Source organism: Nymphalis io, chromosome 4 (assembly GCF_905147045.1).
Source record: "Nymphalis io chromosome 4, ilAglIoxx1.1, whole genome shotgun sequence".
Taxonomy (NCBI): domain Eukaryota; kingdom Metazoa; phylum Arthropoda; class Insecta; order Lepidoptera; family Nymphalidae; genus Nymphalis; species Nymphalis io.
Window position 1 is genome coordinate 6,550,762 of NC_065891.1, and position 27,701 is coordinate 6,578,462.

General features: G+C 32.2%; 1 protein-coding gene across 4 annotated transcripts; it reads right to left on the reverse strand.

Moving 5' to 3' along the window:
- Positions 1–702: 702 nt before the first annotated feature.
- On the reverse strand, positions 703–27,552 carry LOC126768247 (tyrosine-protein kinase Btk29A). Of its 4 annotated transcripts, XM_050486255.1 has the most exons (18): positions 27,359–27,552; positions 26,513–26,667; positions 20,898–21,029; positions 19,482–19,575; positions 18,352–18,537; positions 17,638–17,709; positions 12,305–12,375; positions 11,456–11,533; positions 11,088–11,152; positions 10,883–10,948; positions 9,813–9,941; positions 8,936–9,129; positions 7,763–7,934; positions 6,611–6,776; positions 3,287–3,382; positions 3,043–3,184; positions 2,506–2,639; positions 703–2,141 (listed from the first exon to the last, which is right to left on the reverse strand). In XM_050486255.1, the coding sequence occupies exons 2-18, from the start codon at positions 26,660–26,662 to the stop codon at positions 2,040–2,042; spliced, it is 2,049 nt and encodes a 682-aa protein (XP_050342212.1). In that variant the 5' UTR covers positions 26,663–26,667; positions 27,359–27,552; the 3' UTR covers positions 703–2,039. The 4 variants fall into 4 exon arrangements, with proteins under 4 accessions (XP_050342212.1, XP_050342213.1, XP_050342215.1 ...); XM_050486256.1 differs by lacking the exon at positions 17,638–17,709; XM_050486258.1 differs by lacking the exons at positions 26,513–26,667; positions 27,359–27,552 and adding an exon at positions 24,606–24,653.
- Positions 27,553–27,701: the final 149 nt, after the last annotated feature.

Genomic DNA, 27,701 nt, shown 5'->3' on the forward strand with positions numbered 1-27,701 from the left:
AATAATTGAACAAACATATACACAATAGCTAGGGGTAGTTGTATTGAATGTGCGTTACATAAAGCGACTAGATATATCGAATATTACTTATTAAGAATACTGAACACTATACGACCGAAACAAAAACATAGACAAATAAGCATTCTGTTGTCGTTTTTATAAATAATTAGATTGTAATTTTGGCAGTGGACGGTTAAACTGGTTGCCTGGTTTATTTATTTCTGAATATTGATTTTATTATATACGTATGTAACTACATAATCAACTTAATAAAATCAATTTATAAACCAATAAAGATATTTATGAAAGCCTTCAATAAATAACTGAGAAAAAATAATTATTTAAGTGGCAGTATTTTAACATGGAACGCTTATGGTTTTTTTAACTCGTCTGTGATGTGATATGTCTACCTACTACTGTAGCTGTTTTTATTTCACTATAATGTAAGTAGGCTTCGTAAAATGACATTGTAGCATAGAACGAAATTATTTTTGAAATCATAACTTTATCGTCACATTGGACTTTTTATTTTTGTTTTATCTAACTTACATTTATATAAAACGAAAGTTCTTCATGGTAGATAAATTTATGATTTCAAATGATATTGTTTTCATTTAATCATTATTAAAAATGCTAACATTCATGAATAGAACACAAAAGCGGTATAATTTAATATTAATAATATGTATATTGTCTGCGGAAATGACTTTTCTGAATAAAACAATATCATTTAATACTATCATAAAAAAATGATATGTTACATTTATGAACTATTAAAATTATTAAACATATAGAGAAATTATTTCGTTATACAATTCATAAATCAACGAGCACTTTTGTAAATCTATCAATTGAATTACATGTAAGAAGCTAATGTAATATTTATATTAAATTGACACATTAGTGCATTTGTAAAACTTTTACTCACTTGTAAATTTTGCTCAAAATCACTAAAGAAATATATATATTGTGCTATTGTGACGTTTTGTATCGATTCAATATAATAATAATCTAAAAATGATCCTTCTGAATACTTTCATATAAATATCATGAAGCTGCTGTTGCAACAATTCTTTTAATTACCTCAAATAATAAAGAGGTTTCGCTGGAGTAGTGATGCTCTTTTATAATCAAGGATTAATATGGCATATCTATTAACATTAAAAAAACTGTCAAAAGAAATTAATGCAAAATAAATGTTTAAAATGGAAAAACAATTACCAGGCTGTTCAAGATGTAATTATAAACGCGATCAATTCCATACTGTGTAAATAGGACACGAGTAGCCATATAACATAATTAAAAACGATCGTAAACAATCGAAAGCATGAAAATTGAAAAGGTAATTTTTAAGCTTGATTCGATCGAAGGTACGATGGTAGAGGTCGTAAACTTAAAACAAAGGACAGGACTCGATTTGCATGTTCAATTACACAATAATTAAAATCTGGTATCATTTTCTTGATCATATTCATAACATCCAAACATGTCTAATTATCTAATGGCAATCCCATCTGAGTCTTCATTGACAGTATTAGAGATAATTGACTTGAGTGTCACAATAATTACTCATATGCTCTGTACGCCATTTAATATTTGTTGTAAAAATAGCTAAGACTTAACCAGATGAATGTATAACCAACTTTTATTTTACGAATAAATGATAAGCATGAAATGAATTGAAAAAAAAAATATACATCTAGTCAGAAAATAAAAAATTAAGTAAGAATTTTAAAATCAAAATCGAATCGATCATGTAAATCGAGTCTCATAGGGACCAATATCGAACGACTCGTGCAAAAGATAATCAAAACTAAAGCGACAGATTCGAATCATTTCACATATCAAACACCGGGCTCGAGCAGATGCCTAATGAATTAGTATTGATTATCTCGGGCACGAGTCGTCGCGGGCGCGCGGTCTCACACGGGCGCGGCGGCGTGCACGCGGCGCGCGCGCGGCAGCGTGGCCGTGGCGGGCGGCGCGGGGGGAGCGGGCGCGGGGGGCGCCGGGCGCAGCAGCAGCAGCAGCAGGCGCAGTCAATCGGCCAGCACGCTCTGCGCCACGCCGGCCAGCTCCTCCTTCAGCAGCCGGAACGAAGGCCTCTCCTCGGGCGCGTGTCTCCAGCACGCTTTCATTACCTGCGAATATAGGTTCTCACATAAATGTCTAGAAAAAAAACCAGCTCTTTACAAAAATAGACGATCGTCACTTGTTTTTTTATTTAAACGGAGCTGCCTCATTAGAGCAGCGAGTTGAGGAAGGTTTTTGATATCGATTATTTAAACTATGTAACGTTTATTTAGCACTAAAATTTAAAAACGCAATTTTTTTATGCATTTATATTTAAAAAAGAAAAAAGTTAAAACTATTACATAAATATAATAATAATCAAGGGATTAAAATAATATTTTCTCAGAAATTAATTAATTACATCTAGTAGTAAACCCATTTGAAATTTTAACGATTTAGTGTACTTTAGATATGGCCGATAATTGCACTTACATTATAAATTTCATTTAAACATCCTTTAGGTTTTTCGAGCACCTGTCCTCTCTGGACCATTTCTACTACTTCCGAATTCTTCATTCGACCATAAGGTACTTTTCCACAGGTAAATACTTCCCACATTAAGACTCCTGTAATTATCACAAAAACATATTATTATAAACTTACAAATTATTTACATTTTATGTTAAATCAATTTTATTATAATTTTAGTGGTAGCTTTACGGTCTAGACATTTAAATTATGCTTAAATTTAAGGTTACTTAAAGATAAATATAATAATTATATAAAATAATAATTATGAAATATTTATTCGGAACTTTTATTACGGAGAAGTATGATCAATGTTACATGCTCAGCTCTGTGATAAAGGCGATTTCGATAATTTTTTATATATTAATATTGGATGGAATACGCATGTAGTATAAATAAATTTTTCATGTAAAATCAAGTATTTTTAGAAATTATTTGTTTTTAAAGAACAAATGTAATGATAATATTAATATTTGATATGTCATGTATACAAATACGTACCAAATGCCCAAACGTCGGATTTAGATGAAAATCGCGTGTAGTTGAGAACTTCGGGTGGAGCCCATTTTATAGGAAATTTTGTACCGCCAGAACTTGTATACTGATCGTCTAGGACATATCGCGCTAAACCAAAATCTGCAACCTGGAAATAAAAAATATCAAAATTAGAAAAATATTTCAAAGATAAAATATAACAATCGTTTCACTCCAAATAAAATATTGGACTAAACAAATTCTAGCTTACCTTGACTACATTTTCATCTCCTACTAAGCAATTTCTTGCAGCTAAGTCTCGATGAATATAATTATGTCGTTCTAAATATGACATGCCTTTGCAAACCTGAAAAATATTCAAGCTTATTATTGTATACCTTAAACTAAATAATATACTATTTTCGGGGCGTCACGGTAGTATGAGCAAGCGATCGACCGCTAGGGGACCGCTGGTTTTTTAGTGGGTATCCCACGTCATGTGGGAGAAACGCGTAAATGCGTTTTTCCAGCGAAAAAATTAATATATTATTTGATACTATATGAATCCATTGTATTGGATGGATTCATTGAGTTGAGATGGCCCAGTGGTAAGAACGCGTGAATCTTAACCGATGAACATGAGTTCAAACCCGGGCAAGCATCTCTGAATTTACATGTGCTTAATTTCTGTTTATAATTCATCTCGTGCTTTTCGGTGAAGGAAAACATCGTGAGGAAACCTGCATGTGTCTAATTTCATCGAAATTCTGCCACATGTGTATTCCACCAACCCGCACTGGAGCAGCGTGGTGGAATAAGCTCCAAACCTTCTCCTCAAAAAGGGAGAGGAGGCCTTAGCCCAGCAGTGGGACATTTACAGGCTGTTACTGTATATGAATCCATTGTATTATAGGTCGCTTATGGTATTAGGCACTTTTTTAAGTACTTTATGTTTATTAGCAAGCTACGTAAGCTACGTATAATCAATCACTTAACCGAGGTTAAGAAGTTGATATGCGTAGCTGACTTTGCTGGATTGGTCGTATCCGATAAATATGCTACGTGGAAACCGCACACCCTGTGCGCTGTGTTTGCGGAGAAAAGTGACACAGATCTATTGAGCACAACGTCTCACCCGCACTGATTTATTAGGCAACAGGGGTGATTAGGGATGCATCGCGATTAGCTCGTATATAATATTAATTAATTATTATTATCAGTTTATAGATATTTATTCCTCAAAAAAGACAATACAATCACTTACATGAGAAATGTTACAATTTAAAGAAAATATTATGTTCGTCGTTCTTGGGATATCAATAATTTTGTGAGAGTAATACAATATTATGTATGTTATATAATATTAATCAAATTATAAAAGAAAAAAAAAAAGTAGTATCGTTACGAGTATAAACAAAAGAAAATAGTAATTAAAGTGGTAAACAATACGTTGGTAGTAGGTGTGTACACAATTAAAAATTAAAAATAGGTCTTTATAACATGTTGTGATAATTTAGATTTAAACGCTTGCATTGACTTACAATTTTTAATTATTGGGGGTAATTTGTTATAAATTTGCGCACCTTCGAAGGTAATCATTTTTTTACCGTAGTTTGTTCGAGTCTTCGGGAGTACCAACCAACTAGCTCGGGGACAACTTCGCTTTGTTACTTCGTGTTTAAATGTGAATGATAAGTCAGTATGGAGAGATTTTTTTAGTGGTTTGCGTATTATTATGCAGATATTGCATATGAATATTAAACTATTATATATTATAATAGTTTAATATTCATAATTTGAGTATCATAGTGTCTGTATAAATTTTTGTAGTAGGTGTTAAATATGGGTATCGTAAAATAAGTTTAATAATTTTGTTTTATTCAAAACAAAATTATTATATATATTTGAAGCTCTGCTAAATGAGTTTTAGCGACAGTACCCCACACCTCAATAATAATAATAATAATAATAATATCCTGGGACATTTTTCACACACGGCCATCTGATCCCAAATTAAGCTTGTACTAAGCTTGTGCTATGGAAACCAGACAACTGATATACTACATATACTACTTTTCTTTTGTAAATACATACTTATATAGATAATTACACCTAGACTCAGGACAAACAGACATGTTCATGCACACAAATGTCTGTCCTGGGTGGGAATCGAACCCACAACCTTCGGCGTGAAAGGCAAGTGTTCTACCAACCACGGCAACCGGCTCGTCAAAATCATGTATAAAAGATGTGGTTTAACTAGGGAGTTATAGATGTTATAGCGCAGTGGTCGTGGAATACAACGAACAACATTACGAATGGGACCAATGCATGAAGAAAGTTTTGCTTTGATTTGTTCTATGTGAGTTTTCCACGACAAATTGCTATCCAGTCTCAATCCCAGATATCTTTCATTAGCTTTTTCTTGTAGTGTAACGCCATTATTCGTTAATGGCATGTGTGGTTTTATTGATTTGTTTTTAGCCTTAAAAATAACGTAACAAGTTTTTGAGATGTTAACTGTCAAAAGATTATGTTGAAGCCAGGAAAAAAGTGTGTCTAGGTCAGATTGTGCTTGTGGTAGAATATCTTGTAATGTGTTTCCGAAATAGAATAAGCAAGTATCGTCGGCGTATTGTGTTATATGACCATGCAATCCTATATATAGTTATTTTCTTTTGTTTATACTATTCGTCTAAGTTTTATTTGATATAATCGTTTCTCTCCCAAGTAAATATTCATTATATTTAATTCGAAATAGTTATTTTTTAAAGTTTTAACTTTTTTTTTTAAAGTTTTAAATTAACGATTAATGGCTTTTTCTTGTAGTGTAACGCCATTAATCGTTAATGGCATGTGTGGTTTTATTGATTTGTTTTTAGCCTTAAAAATAACGTAACAACTTTTTGAGATGTTAACTGTCAAAAGATTATGTTGAAGCCAGGAAAAAAGTGTGTCTAGGTCAGATTTTGCTTGTGGTAGAATATCTTGTAATGTGTTTCCGAAATAGAATAAGCAAGTATCGTCGGCGTATTGTGTTATATGACCATGCAATCCTATATATAGTTATTTTCTTTTGTTTATACTATTCGTCTAAGTTTTATTTGATATAATCGTTTCTCTCCCAAGTAAATATTCATTATATTTAATTCGAAATAGTTATTTTTTAAAGTTTTAACTTTTTTTTTTAAAGTTTTAAATTAACGATTAATGGCTTTTTCTTGTAGTGTAACGCCATTAATCGTTAATGGCATGTGTGGTTTTATTGATTTGTTTTTAGCCTTAAAAATAACGTAACAACTTTTTGAGATGTTAACTGTCAAAAGATTATGTTGAAGCCAGGAAAAAAGTGTGTCTAGGTCAGATTTTGCTTGTGGTAGAATATCTTGTAATGTGTTTCCGAAATAGAATAAGCAAGTATCGTCGGCGTATTGTGTTATATGACCATGCAATCCTATATATAGTTATTTTCTTTTGTTTATACTATTCGTCTAAGTTTTATTTGATATAATCGTTTCTCTCCCAAGTAAATATTCATTATATTTAATTCGAAATAGTTATTTTTTAAAGTTTTTTTTAATAATTTTAAACAAACCTGTATACACATGTCGAGTAAGACAGCCGGCCCCAGTTGGTCGGGTGCGGTGCGTCGCAGGTAGTTGAAGAGGGAACCGTGCCGCATGTATTCCGTCACGATGTATATAGGACGATGCTTAGAGCACACTCCATATAACTGGACGAGGTTCTGATGTTGGAGTTTCCTGGAACGACAACATATATAAATAATTAATAATACAATAAAAGTAATCAATAAACATTATTGTACTTTTAATTTTGACATTGTGTACGAAATCGCTTCGCCTGAATAATAATTAATTATATAAACAAATACGTCTCGAGCAAAGGCTTGACGACTTCCAGCCACCCGAACAAGCCGGTTCCGGAAAGGCTTTAGCACCATAGACCACATACATACGCTGCGGTAAGTTATACAGAAGACTGAGGAATAGCCACTTTGCTTAGCGTTTGTGGACTATGAGAAAGCCTTTGATTCGATCGAAACCTGGGCCGTGCTGAATTCTCTTCAAAGGTGCCAAATTGATTATCGGCACATCAGGGTGTTAAAGTGCTTGTACGAGAACGCCACCATGTCGATCCGACTCCAGGATCAGAACTCAAAACCTATCCAACTGCAGAGAGGTGTAAGACAGGGAGACGTGATATCTCCGAAACTGTTTACCGCTGCATTGGAAAATGTTTTCAAGCTTCTGGACTGGAACGGACTTGGCATCGATATCAACGGCGAGTACATCACTCATCTTCGATTTGCCGATGGCATTGTAATTATGGCTGAGACCTTGGAAGACTTCGGCACAATGTTCGATGACCTCGGCAGGGTTTCCCAACAAGTGGGTCTAAAAATGAACATGGACAAGACGAAAATCATGTCGAACATCCATGTTGCACCCACTCAAGTCAAGGTTGGAAATTCTGCACTCGAAGTTGTAGACAACTATGTCTACCTAGGTCAGACCATCCAACTAGGTAGGTCCAACTACGAGAAAGAGGTCAATCGTCGAATTCAACTCGGCTGGGCAGCGTTCGGGAAGCTATACGATATATTCTCATCCAAAATACCGCAGTGTCTCAAGTCGAAAGTCTTCGACCAGTGTGTGTTGCCATACTTTAAAGTTTTGAATTAAGAATATATAACGTTATAGTGTGATAAAATACTGGCGTCACTCACGTCATGACCTTGGCCTCGTCGATGAAGTCGTCCTCGGACATGGTGCCCTCCTTCATCATCTTGACGGCGGTGTCGGTGCGGCCCCGCCAGCGCCCGCGCCGCACCACGCCGAACTGCCCCGCGCCCAGCTCCTCCAGCAGCACCAGCTCGCCGGGGTCGATCTCCCACTTGTCTGCGGACACGCATGCACCGTCTCTACTATCGCACTACGCTGCCACTCCGCATGACTTCAAGACCACTAAGTCGCTCAGGACATTACATACGTTCACGTTACATTCGTAAATTGTTGTTACAATGTAAAGCTGTTATTCTACGACTGGACTGGAAGGCGGAATACACAAATATTTACAGTTACAGCCTGTGAATGTCCCACTGCTACTGAGCTAAGGCCTCCTCACCCACTGGAAAGAAGGTTATTCCACCACGCTGCTCCGAAGGTGGAATACACATGTGGCAAAATTTCAGCTATATTCGACACATGCAGGTTTCCTCACGATGTTTTCCTTCACCGTCCAGCACGAGATGAATTATAATAACAAATTAAGCACATGAAAACTCAGTGGTGCATGCCCGGGTTTGAACCCACGTTCATCGGTTAAGATTCACGCGTTCTTACCACTGGGATTTTAAATATCGACAAATATTTATAAACATACAAATCAATTTTCTAGTGAGCGTGGTAGGTCGTGTCCGAATCAAAACGTTACGATACTTAAACCGTCACTCAATTATTTCACGAAGCGATAATGTAGGTAATAAGGAACTAAGAATTCATTAGATACCGTCAACTGCTAGTTACCATAGCAGAAACGGTTTGTAGACCTGTGATACTTTAAATCTTTTTTTTATAGAATAGGAAGGCGGACAAGCATATGGGCCACCTGATGGTAAGTGTTCACCAACGCCCTTAGACATTGGCACTGTAAGAAATGTTAACCATCACCGATGCGCCGCCAACCTTGGAAACTAAGATGTTATGTCCCTTGTGCCTGTAATTACACTGGCTCACTCAACCTTCAAACCGGAACACAACAATACCAAGTACTGCTGTTTTGCGGTAGAATATCAAATCGAAATCTTCCAGCAACCTTCAAGATCGCAGTCCATTCCCAAGGGATTTAAAACGTGTTGTGAAACAGCAACATTTAACGTGTACTTTATGAGATGTCGTACCGTGAGAGAGTCCGGCCGTAGGAGGGGCTGGCCTGTCGCAAGGCGTCGCCTTGAGTCTGCAGCAAAGTCCGCCGCTATTGTGCTTGTGATAGTTTATTAGTTCGGGAATACTCGCGCAGCAATGTTTGTCCGATAAATAGAACTCGCCTCGAATATTCTGTTTTATATGATAGTGTTTAGTCTGTGGATGATTTCTGAAAACGATTGAATAAAAAAACTTTATTTAACATTTTTTTTTTTTTTTTATAGAATAGGAAGGTGGACGAGCATATGGGCCACCTGATGGTAAGTGGTCACCAAACGCCCTTAGACATTGGCATTGTAAGAAATGTCAACCATCGCTTATAGCCAATGCGCCACCAACCTTGGGAACTAAGATTTTATGTCCCTTGTGCCTGTAATTACACTGGCTCACTCACCCTTCAAACCGGAACACAACAATATCAAGTATTGCTGTTTTGCGGTAGAATATCATATATACTAAATTGAATTTTAGGGTTTACACAGTGTGCTGTAGCTCTGCCACTTATCTAAATTTATCCTCAGCTATTCATTCAACATTCTTGCACATGTCATACATCACAAGTCAATCAATCCTGTTTCTTTTGGATCTCTCTAAAGCCTTGTAGCAATCCGCACTCATACCTAGCACTTATCGTAATATTAGACTATCACACAAGTCTACATTATTTACAAAGTTATTTCAATACCAAAACAATTAAAAAGATTTGAACGTAAAATAAAAAAAAAACATTCGGCTGAATACACAAGAAATAATAGTAACGTTGACTACAAAGTATTCCATATTTATCTGTGGCGACCCAAAAAATAACCGTTAATTTAAAATTCAAATCGAAGTCGTTACAAAGAGACTCACACTTTGGTATATAACGAGAGCGTGTACATTCCCTTTGTCGAGGAGTTTCGTACGACGAAGCAACCCTCTTTGTCCTCTTGTTTGAGTAATGATTCAGCTCGCTGTCGAGACATCTCACCCACGTACCATCTGCAAAACAAAGTAAGTCAGTCGGTCATTCAGTCAAATTTACAAACTGTAAAGGTCGTACACAGGTTTCGAAAAATTACGGTTATTTTTTTGTATGCATTACATATTCTTTTGCGTTAATTTGATTATTCATATATCGATTTCAAAATTATTGCGACACCACAAGTCAGTCAAGTTTCATACACGGAAATTTCTTTACATAATTTTATCATTTGAACGGTGGGTACGATGCATCAACTTCGAACGTTTTATTTGACAAAGAACAAAAAAATATGATTCCCAGTGTAACATTTCAATGTCATTTCCTATTATATTTTTAAATATTACCGTACTTAAATAACAGACATAAAATTATTCTTATATTAACATAATATTTTGCTTCTATCTTAAAATATACCGGTATAATATAACGGATCAAGGTCCCTTACTTCAACCGAACTGTGACCTTCTAAATCCACGAAAACATTACTTATATTAACATATTATATTGTAGATATATTATATACTTTGACGAGCCGGTTGGCGTGGTTGGTAGAACACTTGCCTTTCACGCCGAAGGTTGTGGGTTCGATTCCCACCCAGGACAGACATTTGTGTGCATGAACATGTCTGTTTGTCCTGAGTCTGGGTGTAATTATCTATATAAGTATGTATTTACAAAAGAAAAATAGTATATGTAGTATATCAGTTGTCTGGTTTCCATAGCACAAGCTTTGTACAAGCTTAATTTGGGATCAGATGGCCGTGTGTGGAAAATGTCCCAGGATATTATTATTATTATTATATCTTTGTGCAATCCGATAATTCGTAAATATTAAGTTTGCTTATTGCATAAATAAAAATTCTCCATACACATACACAATTTTCACCATAGTAAAAAAAAATATATTAAAAAGTAATAATGTCTATTATTTATTTATTTATATAAAAAAACAACTTACTCATATTTTTGTAATCCTATAGTTTCCTTTTCCTTGACATAATTACTTGGAATGTATCCAACAGATCTGAAAAACGAAAATAAAATTTAAAGCCTGTTACAAAACAGTTTGTATGTAAAAATACACCATACCGACTTGTGTCGGTATGGTGTATTTTTACATACAAACTTGAAAGCTGTTTGAAATATTATAACTACGAACTAACCCATTTTCATCTTTGACTTTCCACCAATGTTCCTGTGAATCATCTATTACTTCATATTCTGCGCCCTGGAAAGAAAGTGAAGATTAAAACTGATATGCGAACTTTTCATCCTATAATAACGGTTTTGGTTTGGTTGTTTTATTGCATTGCAATTTTCAAAGACAAAGGTATCCTCTCAAAAGCAATATGCTCACAATGCATATATATAACGTCGTATGGCAAAATCCCTCAGAATATTATTATTAAAACAAAAACTATCCACATGAAAAAAAGCGCTTAGCACGGCCATCTTTTGAGATCCCCGTCTCCATTGGGCCATTTACGCGATAAATTTAAAGATGTATTGACCAATTAAAAAAAAACCTTACCTTCTCTAGTGAAAGGTCGCCGCTTTCGATGGCTTTGAAGGGGTATAAAGCCACCACGACTTTAGTTCTTTGTTTTTCCTTAAACAAAATGTTGATTCAATTAAGACTCGCATTAAAATTAATCTGAAGGTCACCATTTACATTCGATTATTTTATTGTAAAAGAAAATATTTACATTACACGAAGAGATAAAAGGTAAACCGGTTCTTATTATTATTATTTTTTGTTCCGTGAGTTAATGTTCCAGAAAAATCTTATTTAATAATACGTCCCATGGTTTTAAAAATACGATAATAATATAAAATTAACACAATGTTTCATTTCAACCTTAGTATTTGATTTTAAGCACAATTAAAAAAAATACACAAAAAGTTATTTATATTTAGTGTCTACAAATTAGTTTTATTGACTGATAATGGGTTAAACAGGTAAAAAGTTTCTATATGTTTTTAAAACATAAAATTATTGATCGTTTTTGTTCGGAGAATTAAATAACCTTTTATCGGGTATTTAAATATATGCAATCGTTAGATTTTAGCAATGTTTAGAGAATTGTTTAAACGGTAAAAAATCCGTCCAATTTTACTTTTATCCCTATATAATTGACTAACAAAATTGTGTAATTAAATCGAGCTTAATTGCCGGCAAAACAGATATTCATGTAATTGGTACTACAAAAATTATAAACAAAACACATAAAATAAAGTATAATTTATTAATGTGTTTTTAACATGTAATTTAATTTAAAAAGTATAATATTTCGTGCACAAAAATTGTTTACGTTAAATATAACCTAGAGATTACTTAATTAACACATACGAATGAGGTTAATTAATGATAGATTTTTACCTTAGGCTTTGCCGATGGAGTCCCTGGAGGAATTCCGCCTCCTCCGGGCATGGTGACCGCCGCCGTGACCGCTATTCAAAAAATAAACACATAACCCATTATTATATAAAATACTTTTTTGGTAGCTTAACTAAATTAAATGTTAGCGTTTAGATCACTAACTATTAAAAACGTTTCTTTATTATTAACGAGTTTTTTATTTGCCAAAAAAGGCAGACGAGCAGCATATGGATGGGTTGTCGTCATCGTCTGCCCATGGACTTTGGCAAAGAAAACGACAAAGAACTTCATCAATGTATGCCTCGAGTCGGAGAGTCACACTCACCATCCAGAACAAAACGTCGTCGCTGGCAGATCTTATTTTAAATAGACGTTAGTCATCAAGACTTTTTCATTTTTTCATTTCATCAAGATTCATACCTCTAGCAATAAATAAAATAAGACAGAAAAATTGATTGAAAAATAACATTAATTTAAAAATATCCGATACAGTATCCGCTTAGCAGCAACAACTGACTGTGTTGTTATAAAAACTTAACAATATAAAAAGTTAATATAATTATTCATATTATTAGTTGAAGTTGAAGGACTTGTTATTTTAGGTAGGTAATATAGAGATCCAATACATAATTCAGCTTCCTATTTACATATAAAACGGAAGTTGCATTGCATCACATCCTGTCGTATACATTATAATTGAACTAAAACAAATTCACATTATTTCATCAAATGTGATTAATAGTGAATCAATTTTTATTAAAATATAATAATTAAATACGTTTAATGTTATTAGATAATGTTTGTAAGTATAAACTGTTCCCCGTGGTTTCGACTGCATCAAATTTTACTATAAATATACTTATTCCGATTTCATTCGCTTTACCATATACATTGACGTTTATAGCAACTGTTCTTTTTTTTTTAGAATAGGTAGGCGGACGAGCATATGGGCCACCCGATGGTAAGTGATCACCAACGCCATAGACATTGGCATTGTAAGAAATGTTAACCATCGCTTACATCACCAATGCGCCACCAACCTTGGGTAGTGTTACAGCGTTATGTAGCATATGATTTTCTGCAATTCACCTTCATCATTTATTCATGCATTCATGTAGTTCCCGAGATTAGGGCAAACATACAAACTCGGCTTTGTAATATAGATAAGACTTAATACGACATAACTTTTCACGATATTAGCCAATACAATTATAAAACGTCTTCAAGTTGAATTCATATTATGTACTTTTTAATGGATATATCATTATTATTGTTTGCGTGACGACATCTAGCCTTAACTAACTTTAGGGTATAATTTTACCTAATATGATAACCATGTAATAACTATTTCCATTATTACGCAAAAAATTACATAACAATTGAACAAAATAATGTATAATTATATAAATGAAAATAAGCAGAAAATACGACAACAGAACATTATTAATATAATATGAAATTAAAATGTTTTAGGAGGGAGAATTGAAAAGTGCAATGAAATGTTAAGCAATTCATGTATAATAATAATTACATCGAAGAGAAAGTAATAATAAACCATTAACTTTTACTGTGCGTGGGTATTGAATTAACAACTTTCATTGAACTTCGCTCTTAACTGATGATAACATTATTTTAGCTTCGATAACAATAAAAATTAATTATAAGAAGAGCATTTCCCTGTAACTTGGAAGATTTAATTAAAAACTAGACTAAATAATAATTTAATAAAAAAAAAACATGTGTTATTATTAGTCGTAAGTCATTTACCCATCATTAAGATTCTTGTAAAGCATCGCTACAAAACAAGGATTGTTTTTTTTGATTGATCGTCAATGTTAATAAAGTCGGATAATTAAATTTAATCAAATTATACCACAAGCACATTGACGAAATACGAATCACTGTGAACATTACACAAACGCATTACATTACACCTGACAAGACAAGAAAGTGAGTGCAACTAGTGAACGCAACCGGTGGCTGCGAGGCCACAGAAAAAAGGTCAATCCAAATGTCTCGTACCCTCTAGAGCCGGGAGGAAGGACGACAGCGACAAACATGGTATTTTAGATTTCTTCTTGGTAACCATCGTTTCGTCTTCAGACTTAGTCTGCAACATGGGAACAGAACAACACAGCCGGACGTCCGCGCGCGACACTGCCAACAGACTGCCGACTGGCGTGTCAATGTACCGTGTCGAAGCTAAAGCGAGATACACAGTACACCGTAGAGCCGCGCTGACACGAATCTGTTGCGTTTTTTTCGATTGCTATATTACGAGGCAATGACAATTAATATATCAACGAATAAAAAACCTTTTGCGAAAAATATAATAATAACTAATTTCAGTTTTGTTTGTGTTCAAGAAATTGTCTTTAGATTCGAAATAATATTAATTTTAAATTAATAAACAAAATAATATTTTTTGGAAAACATTTAATTCAATCATTAATTTCATAACAAATTAAATTTATAAACTTTTAGCTTATTTTAAAACAATGTCATGGTAAACATGGATTTATGTTCGCAAGACGAGCGAGTAAGAGCAGAAAAGATGGTCGTACGGCCTACATTCACCATTCGTAACGCGAGTGTAAGCTCTCTCGCTCACTCTTTAGTAAAACTTTATTTAAACGAAAAGAACATATACATTTTTTTTGCGAAGCAGCTCTATAATACTGTACTTTATTGTAAAATAATTTAGGCTCTATTCCAAATATTTTACCATATTTGTACGTCTTAGTTTTGATTAAATGGTTATGATTTTGTTTTTTATTTATTTGGGAAGAAGGATTTATTACTATAATATTACATTATTTACACGAACAAATAGAAGATACGTTACGATATAAGATTTTAATAATCAATTAGAAGATGAGCAGATTTGATCTAAAGATAATTAATATTAAAATGAACACTTTAAACTATCATATAATATTATAACTTAACAATACAATATGCATTTGCTAATAACGCTACTCATTTCACTTTCAAATAAGAATGTGAAGGCAAAAAAAAATGGGATCGTGTCGTTCAGGTTTTGAGACGAGTGCCACTTATAATTATTACTCATCGCGGGTAACTTTTCATTTAATCAATTACGCATTGTCCATTAATCATAATCAAGAATAGCAATTATTCAAAATTATGCCATATTATAGCATCGTTTAATATAAATTTATTATATTAAAATTATAAAGAAATAATTTAAAATATTTATTCTTTACCATTTTAGAATAAATTAAGAAAAAATATTCCACTAAATATATTTATACATTTTAATGATCGGATTAAAGTCATAAAATAAGCACAGGAATCGATTAACATCGCTAAAGTAAACTACAAAACTGACTTCATATTCATAATGAGCATTATAATTTAAGATATATCATATTATATACAAGTTATAGAAATAAGAAAAATATAAAAAAAAAACAATCCACCAATTTTTGCAAAGTTTATCTACTCGTACGTAAACAGAATTTTAATCTAATAATTTCGAAAAAGGACAATGGAAAGGCCCACCCGTGACTATTAATCATGGCATAGCTCTGGTTGATTTACATCGAAATCTATTAAGTAGGTATATGTATATTTTTGACGAATAACTGAACTTGTAAACATGATTGTATACTGTATAATATGGATGAATTGATACTTTAAAATATATAATACTTAAAATACGATTTAACATTTGTTGTAAAAAAAAGTAGTAAGAACCGTGTTGACCCAGTTGCCATCTTACCGAGTTCAAAACTGGGCGAGTAACTACGACTGAATTTTCATGCTTAATTTGTGAGTTACTATAAATAACCTCGGTGAAGGAAAACATCGTGAGGAAATCTGCATGTGGTGGATGAAATTTGATACATGTATCCACAAACCCGCATTAGAGCAGCTTGATGGAGTAAGCTCCAAGCCTTCTCCTCATAAACAGAAAGAAAACAGTGGGACATTACCTTTACCTGTTTTGTGTTGTGGAATACTACTTCCTTTAAGAATTTCATTTTGTGCAGACATTTTCAAAAATGAATTTTCATATACATATTACTATTAGACCCAGTTCCTATACATTTACTTCCTTTCGTCCTCTTATATTTTAAATTATGTTCAAATAATTAACTTGAGGCTACTTCCAACAAGTACATCGTGTGTATTTCGACGAAAAAAAAAAGCGATCAATAACGCCCCGAGTTGGCTATCCTTAGACACCGTGAGTCATCTAGAGACTACTCCCCTACTGGTTCAAAGTGTTTTAAACCTTCATATAAACTGAGTTCGCTTGCAAAGAGAGCGTCGTGGCTGTAGCATCAGGGAACGAACTAAGCTAGCTTAGTTAGCTGCAATTTTTGAACGGACGGCTATACGAATAATCAATCTGTTGCTTTTGGTTATTATGCGATAAATTAGTTCATGGATGATAACACACACACAGATATTGTGGGAAGGGGTATAAGTAAGTAGCCTATGTCATTTCTCGGTGTTCAAGCTTGCATGATACCAGATTTTATCAAAATCGGTTTAGTGTTCTAGTTGTGAAAGCGTTACAGACAGGCACAGTTACTTTCTCGTATATAATATTAGTATAAATTGTAAACAATTAAAAAAAGACACAAAAAAATCGCGCTAATTTTCAGGACAGAGTATTTTATATTTCGGACTAGTGGTAATTTTAACTTCGACGTGTAATTAATGTTTTTACATTGAATAAATGAATTTGATTTTTTATTAAAGTATAAGCGTAAATTAACTTATTTAAAACTTTATAAAAAACCGACACAAACTTATCTAATAACGTAATATTTACGATTCATTATAGACTAATTAGAATGCTTTATATAATTTATACCACCGACGTCAGCGCCGCGTCATACGAAATCAGTTATGCATTGCTTCGCGTCATATCGCTCCCTAATAAGATGAATATCCACTTTCTGAACTAAACGTGGTCATTTCAAACAAAATTGAAATACAAATCCAGCTTATTAATGAAAGGGCTATTATATGTCATTTTTATTAATTTCAAATTTTTTCTCAAAATATGGAATAAGACAACGAAATTTTTAAAAAAAATAATAATTACTTATGAAAGCCATTTTCGGTATACAAATATTAATTATTTTTAATATTTTAATTCTTGAAATTAACATCAATACATACAATCAGCAGAACATGTCTGCTTGTATTTTATCGTGTTATTTTTAATTACGTGTCTAACAATAAAGCTAGGAACTATATCTCTCTAGAAAGCCGATGCATTCATTTCAAACACCTTACAGGTATTTATAGCAATTCACATGAAGAGCACATTGCGGCACTAGCGAAATACTCACCGGAAACATTGAATTCTTGCTTACGAGAGACAGCTAGTTTCTGGCCAATGATTTCACCCAATCGGGCCATAACTAAAGAAAAAATAAAATATTTCAGGTCTACTACAATCCGGTTTTGTTTCTTTATAAGGAAATTATGATAATTCCAGTATGCATCCTTTTTTAATAGCCGTTTCGTCGTTTTTAAATTAATGCAATTAGACGTTACGCGTGTTAATTATTCATATTTATTATTAATAAAGCGCTGCTTATAAAATCCAATTTTTCTTTCTCTCTTTCTCCCTTTCTCTCTCTTTCTTCTCAGTTAGAAGTTATCGATATGCATATGAAAAAATATATAATTATATACGTGAATTTAATTTATAGGTAGTTACTATATATATATATATATATATATATATATATATATATATATATATATATATATATAATGAAACCGATAAACCTTGAGAATAGTGACAGAAAAAGCCAAGTCATTAATTACAAGTAAGGGTACCATTAAGGGTCGTTTTACGTAATAAATGAAAAGAACATAATACCCATCAAATAACATTTCGTCGGAAATTTATCCAACGAACAAATTATAACTATTTTAATACTAAATATGGATATGAAATTAGGCATACTCCATAACTGCAAAATAACATAAGTGTAAAAAAGGGGCGCTATAATTGTCGAGACATATAATTAAAAGAAAATTGTAAATATACTCACGTAAGCCGTTTTCGTTGTTCGGTTTGTGATCTTGGATAATTAGCTCTAGCTCGGGTTCCGGTAGCGGCCAGATAGCAGTTAGGGCGCAGCCTGGTGCGGACCGACGCTCCGCGTCACAGCAAGCCCAGCGTCGCGCCGACCAAACCTCAGGATGGTAACGCGCGCGACGAGTGTTTGATATACAAACTATGACAACCAGTTGTAATGTTTTTGAAAATGAATAATCACAAGGTGAACTCTATTAGTAATATTGTTATGTCCAGATTTCTTGAAAATACAGACGGTTTGAAGCCTTTCAATTGTTTTATTTATATTCAATACACAATATTAAACGTTAAGTTAAAAAAAAAGTGAAATTTAAGGTATAACAAGACTTAATACAAAACGATTTTTAATATTTAACTCACAAGCAGCGCGCGGTACTTTGTCCATGTCAATAACTCGACTCGTATGCGTACTCGGGTGCACTCAAGCGACAAGCCTTTCATCTATTGCAATATTTTTGAAACCGCAATATGTCTGATACTCATACAACTAGGAGACATGTTCTCGAAAGGGGTTTCAATGAAAATTAATACCGTTTTATATTGACAAATGGTTTGGCGATATAGTTCGTGTTCCACAAATCAAAGAGAAGGTCGAATAATATCCATCTTCATATTAGACATGCGACTAATACGTTTAATCTTTATCTTTTAATAAGTAGTATATTTACAGTAAATAATAATTATATTTGATTGTGTATGTATAAGCATATGTATGTTATGTTATAATTGAACATTAATTTTTATTTATCGTAATTTTAGTGTATACATACTAAATTGCAGCAAATGTTATATAAAAGTAACAGATTGTAAATTAATTTTAGAGGATTTTCCACCACGCTGCTCTAATGGGGTTAGTGAATGCACATGTGTCACATTTTCATTCGACATATGCATTTATTTACGTTGTTTTTTTACAACACTGAGCACGAGATTGATTATAAACGCAAATTAAGGATATGTAAATAGTGGTGCTAGAGTAAATTTGAACGCGATATCTTCAGTTAAGATTCACGTGTTCTCACCACGGGACCATCAAGGCTATTAAAATGCTATATATATGTAATTATTTAATAAGAAACTTACTAGTTCTAATTTCGTGAATCCAGCTCAACCTTTCACTATGCTCTCGAGCTGCAAGATATAAGGTATAGTCTGTGTTCTGTTCCGTGTAACCAACCTGCAAACAACCTGAATCATTACAACTGTGTTCATACATAAAGTTAACTTAGGTAGATGGTTAGTAGACCTATATTCAATACTTTTAAATACGATTCGTTAGTTGCCGATGTTCTCAGCTAGGAATTTGAAAGCGCTACACTATTTTGTGTGTATTAGAAAGCACGTGATGTCGTTACTCCTGCGTCTCCGGTTATGACGCATTGCCACCCCATACCGAACATGTTCGGCTTATTACAATCTTGTCTAGAGAAACATTTATATTTTAGTCAATAATATACCAATGAGAATGGCACAGTCATAAATATATTGTTTATGTCTAGTGTTATGTCTAGATTATAATCGTTTTTTCGACATTTAAAGAGAACATTTGGATTTAAATAAAATGTATGATAAGACCAGCCTAATTTCGAGTCGAGCCTTTATTTAAGGGTTTGCCAAACCTAATCCCATTGTACTATGAGACATTGTGTCCTATGCTTGCACACATACTTGTGCTCTAGAGCACTGTTTATTGATGTAACGTGTAGTGATCCAATAAAAAAATTACTGTACTATTTCGTTTATGACGTAATCATAATTGACGTATCTTTTAACATAAAAGATAATTTTTATGCTTTGTGCGTGCGTGGTAAGTTTGAACATTCAATATTAAGTCGTGGATACATATTTATAACCGCATCAAAAGAAGGAGGTAATTACTAACGCCATATAGTCATAGTTTATTTTTCTAAAGGGACTTTTCATGTGAGCAGCGCCATTAAAAGCCGTTCAGCTAATTAAACTATTATTAATAATAATTAAACAGCTATTAAAACATTTTAAAATATCAATATGACTGACCGGCCTATGAAATCAGGTGTTGGGTATAAAATAATGGCCTACGTCATTGGGTTTAAGCTTTCTATACACCAAATATCATCAAAATCGGATTAGTGGTTTAGCCATTAAAGAGTAACAAACAGACAGACAGAGTTTCTTTCGCATTTATAATATTAGTATACATGGAACTAAGAAGAAAAAAAAAACATGTGTCTCTTTAAATAAAACGGAGCTTAACTTATTTTAATAGTGTGTTAAATGATTTATTATTGACAGTCTAAAAAATATGGTTTAAGCTGCAGCTGACCTTTTCTTTTTTTAAAAAAAAGGTCTGTTTTAAGTCAAAAATGTTTAATTTAAATCATCGTAAACATTACAGTCTTTTGTTTCCAAAAATCTGTAAACAAATATACGCGTCGAAACATTATTTTTTTGGAGTACGATAAAAACAAAAAGCGTCTCATCTGCGAGCGATGCGTCATGGTATTTTAAATGCGTTACCTGGAAGGGATACCTGTAGGCAGGACTCTTTTCGTTGTCGCCGTCCAGTATTTGCTTACTCAGCTCTCCTAGCTGCGCTTGTTCAACAGTATGAATAGCATCCGTTGGTATACGTCCGCGCTCTTTACGTTTCTGAAAACAAAGCTTATTATTTATTAAAAGGAAAAGCCCGTGACATGAATCGTTGTATATTTTTCGCCTTTATTATTATAACATAATTCTTTTGTTACTCCTAGGCATTATAAATCGTATTAAATTGAGCCTTTATTAATAATTCATTAAATATGTATAAAATTAAAGTTATCATTTTAAATTTAATTTTAATTAAAAACAGTGAAAATTGATAAAAATGAAGACAAAAAGCAAAACTACTATCTTATTTATAGAACTTATTCATTTTATATATTAAATTATTTTAAGAAGTCATCTTTTTAAAATAATTTAATTATTAAGTTCATACTTGAACACATGTTTTAATTGACAAAGCACTTCAAACGAAATCATAGCATAAGCATTTCAGCAAAAAGAAAAATGCATACATACGGAAACTGTTCATTTTTTTTTAAACATAATTTAAAATTTTGAAAAATATCGAAAGAAAATTCAGTAACAAAATAACTGAACAAAAACGAAAACTGCAACTTCAGTGTTAAAATTGTAGAAATAATTTAATATTTAAAGTCATTCCGAGAGCTGCATTTCAGCTCTAATTTTTATTAAATTTTAATTAAGCTTGTTTCTGTTCGTTCAACTTGATAGGTTGTCAACGTGAACTATATAATTTATTCAAAATGCAATATCTACTTGAACATGAATTTTCAAAACAAAATTAATTTAAATGATACATTTCTTTTTATAAATATACTAGTTCTCCGGTTCGGCTTTGAACTGGTACATATATGTTTATATTAAAGGACAAACATAAAAATATTATTTTTTAATTATTAATGAAATAAATAAAATTAAATATTACTGTATGTATCACTTTTGTAATTTTATGTCTACCGTTTTACGATAAGATAAATACATACGTTTACCGGACCTAATTTAAAAGATCAGCTTTTTAAGACGATTTTGGCCAATAGAAATCTTAATAATACAGTTTTTAAGGAATTCAAATAATTAATAATAATAATTGCAACGTTGTTTTATATCCCGAGATAACATAGTAGCCCTGTTTATGTTGTTCATAATGTTTTTACTCCCATCGTTATTTAATATAAACAATAAACATAGCCATATTCTTTTCCAGTCAAGAAAAACTTTGACGAACATAAGTACATGCTAAAAACGCTCGCACACTATTATTTTGCTTAAAAATCCCAATTTCGAGAAACGATTCCTAAATTTAAAAAAACGAATTCGTACAATTTTGTTGACATATTTTATAGAGTCCAAACAGAACAATTTAACTTCAGAAAGGTTCAATCTAACGGTATAGGAAGCTGATCGCTCTTGATACAATTGAAGTAATAAAACCTAAGAGGATTTCCTATCGGGAGGTTGATCGCGTCAATAGCAGGAACTCGATCTCATTGCGAAACTCCGGTGCCAACGGATGTAGTCGCCAATTTAAAACTGCCAATTCGAGCTGAAATAGTCCTAAATGATTTCTACTATGTACGTTAATGCACGATTTTGATTTGTTATAACATAATGTATATACATTGTTTCATATGAGATTCTGCTATGAGAATTCCGAAATAAGTGAAACGGTATTTCCGTTGACTACACTCTCTCTAATATTTTATCATAATTTTTGGCCTTTTAAACCATTTAATTATAGAGTTTATTAAAGGGTAAAGTAATTTTATATAAAAAGAAATCAATGATGATGAATGAATGAGGTTTTAAATTGAAAAGTTCTTATAATCCTTATTTTATTTTAGTACTAGAAAAAATAAATTTAAATATCATTTAGTTCCATAAATTTGTTAAATATACAATTTAAGAAATTTAAAATAGTAGATTAAAATAACAGTGTTAAAAACATTGGTGATGCCAAAAGAAAGAAGATGAATACGATTCTAAGAGAGTATTTTTGAGCCTCAAAACAACTCATGAAATAGACAATTTTGACAAGGTACAACTGATTTGACTTTTATACTTTAGGTTTCCTCGCGATATTTCTTTCACCGCCAAGCAAGACTTGAATTATAAATACAAATTTACCACATGTAAGTTTAGAGGTCTTTGGCCGGGTGTGAACCCGCAATATTAGGTAAAGAAATGTAATCGTACTAGTTTATCCGCATTTAATTAAGCAAACCAATGTTAACTCTTTTGCATATTTGTCACATTATGCTATAATTAATAAAAAATATATATCAAAAATACTAAAAAAACATTAAAGTATTTTAATCTTCAAGCGGAAAATAAATTATTTCAAATAAATTTATCAAACTGCTTTTAAAAACATAATTTGGAAACTTCTCAATAATAATTATTCACTGTTGGTACACTAAGGTTGTTCAGCAGCATTTGGGTAGTTATAATTTTCAATTAAAATGAAAACTATAATCAATATATTATAGGTCGAATGAAAAAACTGTCATTTGATTATGTAACACTCTGAATTACTTTTTAAAGAAGAAATTAGAACATCGATAACCAAAATTTTTCGTACTGTAATTAGGATATAAGGTGGTGAATGGTGATCGTACTAACAAAAAAGCTTTATTAAAGAAAACAAACATTATCAAAGATGTTGATTTGTTTCTGTTGTTGAACATAGCTATGAACAAAAACTACTGAATCGAATCTCGTAGAAGCACTGTTTTAGTACAATAGAAAAAATAAATCACAATAATCTAACTCCATAGGAATATCAACTGTATGACCATTTATTCCAAAAAAGAACAGTCGCGTCAAAGCTAAAACCACATGTGATAACTTTGCGAGAAGAATGTAGTTGTTGCTATGGAGAAGGCCTTTTACAAACAATTAGTGCGACACGAAGGGCTCTTCATTTTAACCGCTCACTGAGGGATAGTAGAGACCGCGGCGTGACTGTACATACATTAAAGAATGAGGGTTGCGCGCCCTTTATTATAGTAAGTGATTGAAGAGTACTACACTACTACTACGTGTGAGGATAGTTTAGGTGATTTTCTAGATAAAACAACGCGTTACTTTTATTCTTCGAACGTTTATTTTTTAAATAACACTCATTAAAATATTCTGCAGTTCATGACCACAATGTCGAAATTACTGGAAGGTTTTACAAATCCTGTAATAGGATAAACAACGTTTTGTTGAACTAATATTGGATTTACTGATAGTTTACGTAGGTATCAAAATATAAGAAGCATGGATAGGAAGTTAGCATCAAATATCATATTCGCATAACACGAAGACAAGAAATGCCTACACCGAGATGGCTGAATATGGAGATAAGCAATTAGCTAATGGTTTGAATCGTAATCATATTATACATAATCTTATGAAAATAGCATTAATTAATCTAAAATAAGAAACTAAAAATTATACCGAAAGACACGATCAATTAAACTCGAAAATACCGGGACCATGTATGGAGCCTATCTATCAGCGAGAACGTATGCGTGGGTTGACACTGAGTTTCCTTCAAATCAATGATTTTAGATAATTAATTAGTAATATTTTTTATTTAGTTATTTAACGTATAAATTTAAAACAGAGCACTTAGTTTTTGTCTGTATCATATTAAAGTAATAAAAATATCGTTACCGTATAACGCAAGCGAAGAACGGGTGAACGACGGGCGGCAGTGCAGGACTGCCGGGTTCCGATCCGGATAGTAGACACGCCCAAATCGCGCATGCGTTTACTAACCCTCTTTAGAAATATTAACAGTTCACTCTACAGTTTCAAATTCGTGTATTCATTTAAGAAATTTATACATCGAATTTGAAACATCTCCCCATAATTGTTGATCCTGTTGCAAAAATCCTGTTGCAGTTCTTAATTTTAGTACCCGATTTGTTAAGTTGATAATTATTTTTTAAAAAATCTAAAAACCGAAATACGAAGACCATATATATAGTGAGAATGTTAAAAAAAAGGTTTATTTGTTCAGTTCACCAAAAATAATAACACAAAAAACAAGTTATGAAATGTCGTCGAAAAAAAAAATATATAAGTTCTCTATTATAAATGAATATCTTACCTTTTTTAATTGTAAAAATCCATTTTCTTTTATAAGCAGCAAAAAGAAAATGTTTTATTAATAGATTTCAATCTCATCTTATTTGTGAATATGAGTGTTTTAGTTTTTAATTATTTAATAGCCTAACAAGATTAATATAATATATATATAAGGTCATTTCATCTTTTATACTCTTAATCCAATTCACAAACTAAATTTCACAAAATATTCTTTAAAATTGACACACTTGAAATCACAATATATTTTTAATGTAATAAATGTGGTAAGTATGTTAAGACTAAAATGACTTTACAATTCAGCTGGTTAATCATATTTCTACATTATTAATAATAATGTTCTCCAGACCGATTTCGGCCATGGCGGTGAATCTCAAGAGAGAGCCAACTACACAGGAGATATTATAGTGCACAAGTGTGTGCACAAACACAGGTGCACTCTCTATTTCCTAACTCTCATAATCCGATAAGACGGCAATCCGACACGACCAGAAAGAGTTCAGGCTCAGGACCAACGGATTTACGTGCTTTCCAAAGCACGGGAGTGTACACACTTCCAAATTCCAGACACTGATCTGCTACTTAGAATTTTCTGACCGAAAAACCTCAGAACTTTTTATTGGCCCTGGGAATTGAACCCAGGCCCTCGGGGTCTGCATCCTTACATCAAGCCACTACATTATACATTACTTTAAGGAACTATACAATAAATAACATTAATAATAACACATTAATAAATTTACACTTAATGTAATATACCTTGATGCATTGACATAAATGCAAGATCATTTGCTGAAAAATTATCTCTAAACTAAACTCAATACTGATATTTAGACAACAGACAAAACTTTAAGTATCTAGTATTTTATTTATTTGTACATGAGTATTTAATAAACAATAAATGTGTGTATTAAATGTTTACACATTTGAAAAAGAGTTCATGAATGTGAAATTTAACTATTTCATTAAATTATTTTAATATTCTGATAATTATTTTATTTCAAATGTTTAAACTGCTTATTTAAGGAAGTATGCTAAGATATGTACAGAGAATACAATAAATGTATGAGAACTAGGATAGTGAAATTTGACCTAGTAAGCTTATGCATTTGTCTTGTTTTATAATTATAAAGCAAATTATAAATAATTATATATATGAAAATTGGTTATATTTTAAAATAAATCTTGATATTAATATTTATGCTTGAAATAAATTATAATTGAACATCCATTTATTTATTTTGATAATTAGTATCACATTCCTACCAACTACTTACTAGTTTAATGATGTCATTTATTTAAATATTTATATTTTTTTTAAACTAATCATCAAGATATTTTTTAAAAAAAAACTAATAATTCTGCCTTTCTAAGTGTTAGAATTTACCTATCTAGCTTAACTCTTTGAAATTATTATATTAATGTAGTTCAGGAATAAATAATGTTATCTTATAACATAATTAAAGTCTTACTTGGCCATCAGAATCATAGTATATTAGTGCTTTTCTTGTGAGTACAAAACAGCGTTCCTTGTAGTTGACTGGTGTAAATATCTTCTTATTTTGAGACCTTTTCACCATAAAGGCCTGTCGAATAACCTCATCATCTTCATTACAAGCCATTGTTCCTAAAACAATTTTGAAAGTAATAAAAATCTCCTTCTTACCTATTCCGAGTCTAATGAGCTAGCTATCTTGTAGGATCTAAGTGTAATAAGACCAGGATCAACAGCTCTAAGTACTTTTCAAGCCACTAAGTTTAAGCACTGTCAACTTTGAAATAAACAGCTATATATTTTTGACAAAATAACCAATAACTATTAACAGTAACAGTAACAGCCTGTTAATGTACCACTGCTGGGCTAAGGCCTCCTCTTCCTTTTGAGGAGGAGGTTTGGAGCTTATTCCACCTCGCTCCTCCAATGCGGGTTAGTAGAGAATACACATGTGTCAGAATCTCAAAGAAATTAGACACATGCAGGTTTCCTCACGATATTTTCCTTCACCGTCAAGCACGATGAAGGAAAACATCCTGGGTGAAATTAATTATAAACACAATAATATCTATTAATGTAAGTAAATATATCCTTTCGGAATATTTAAATATAAAGTAAACAAGCCATATGATGCAGGCGGTTTGTGTCAGAATATGTAAAAATACATTTCTAAACTAGTAGTTTTCAATAATTGTTTATTTTCAGTACACTGAATCAATATTTGTATAAAGAAAACAATTCGAACAATAAACAAAAAAAATTACCGGCTAATAAATAATATTAGGCATAATGACAACTTTAATCTTTATGTACAAATACGTACCTACGGAAATTATGAGTTTATCATTATATTATATTCCGAATTTACTGTGATGAAGATATTAGAAAAACTAAAATTAAATATAAGAACTTGTAATACAACTTATATCTTTAATATTCGAGCAATAAAAGATAATTTAATAGTTTTTTTTAAGTTAAAATCAGTATCCTAAACTATATCCAAAGTTATTCACATCACAAAACAAGTAATCAAGTTACAAGTATAGACAAGACTCATTAAAGCTAGTTATTCACGAACTGTCAAATACACAGCTGTCCGTATAATATGTGCTCACGAAATTAGAAACAAATCTCAGAACTTCAGAAGAAAAAGAAAAGACCATTCT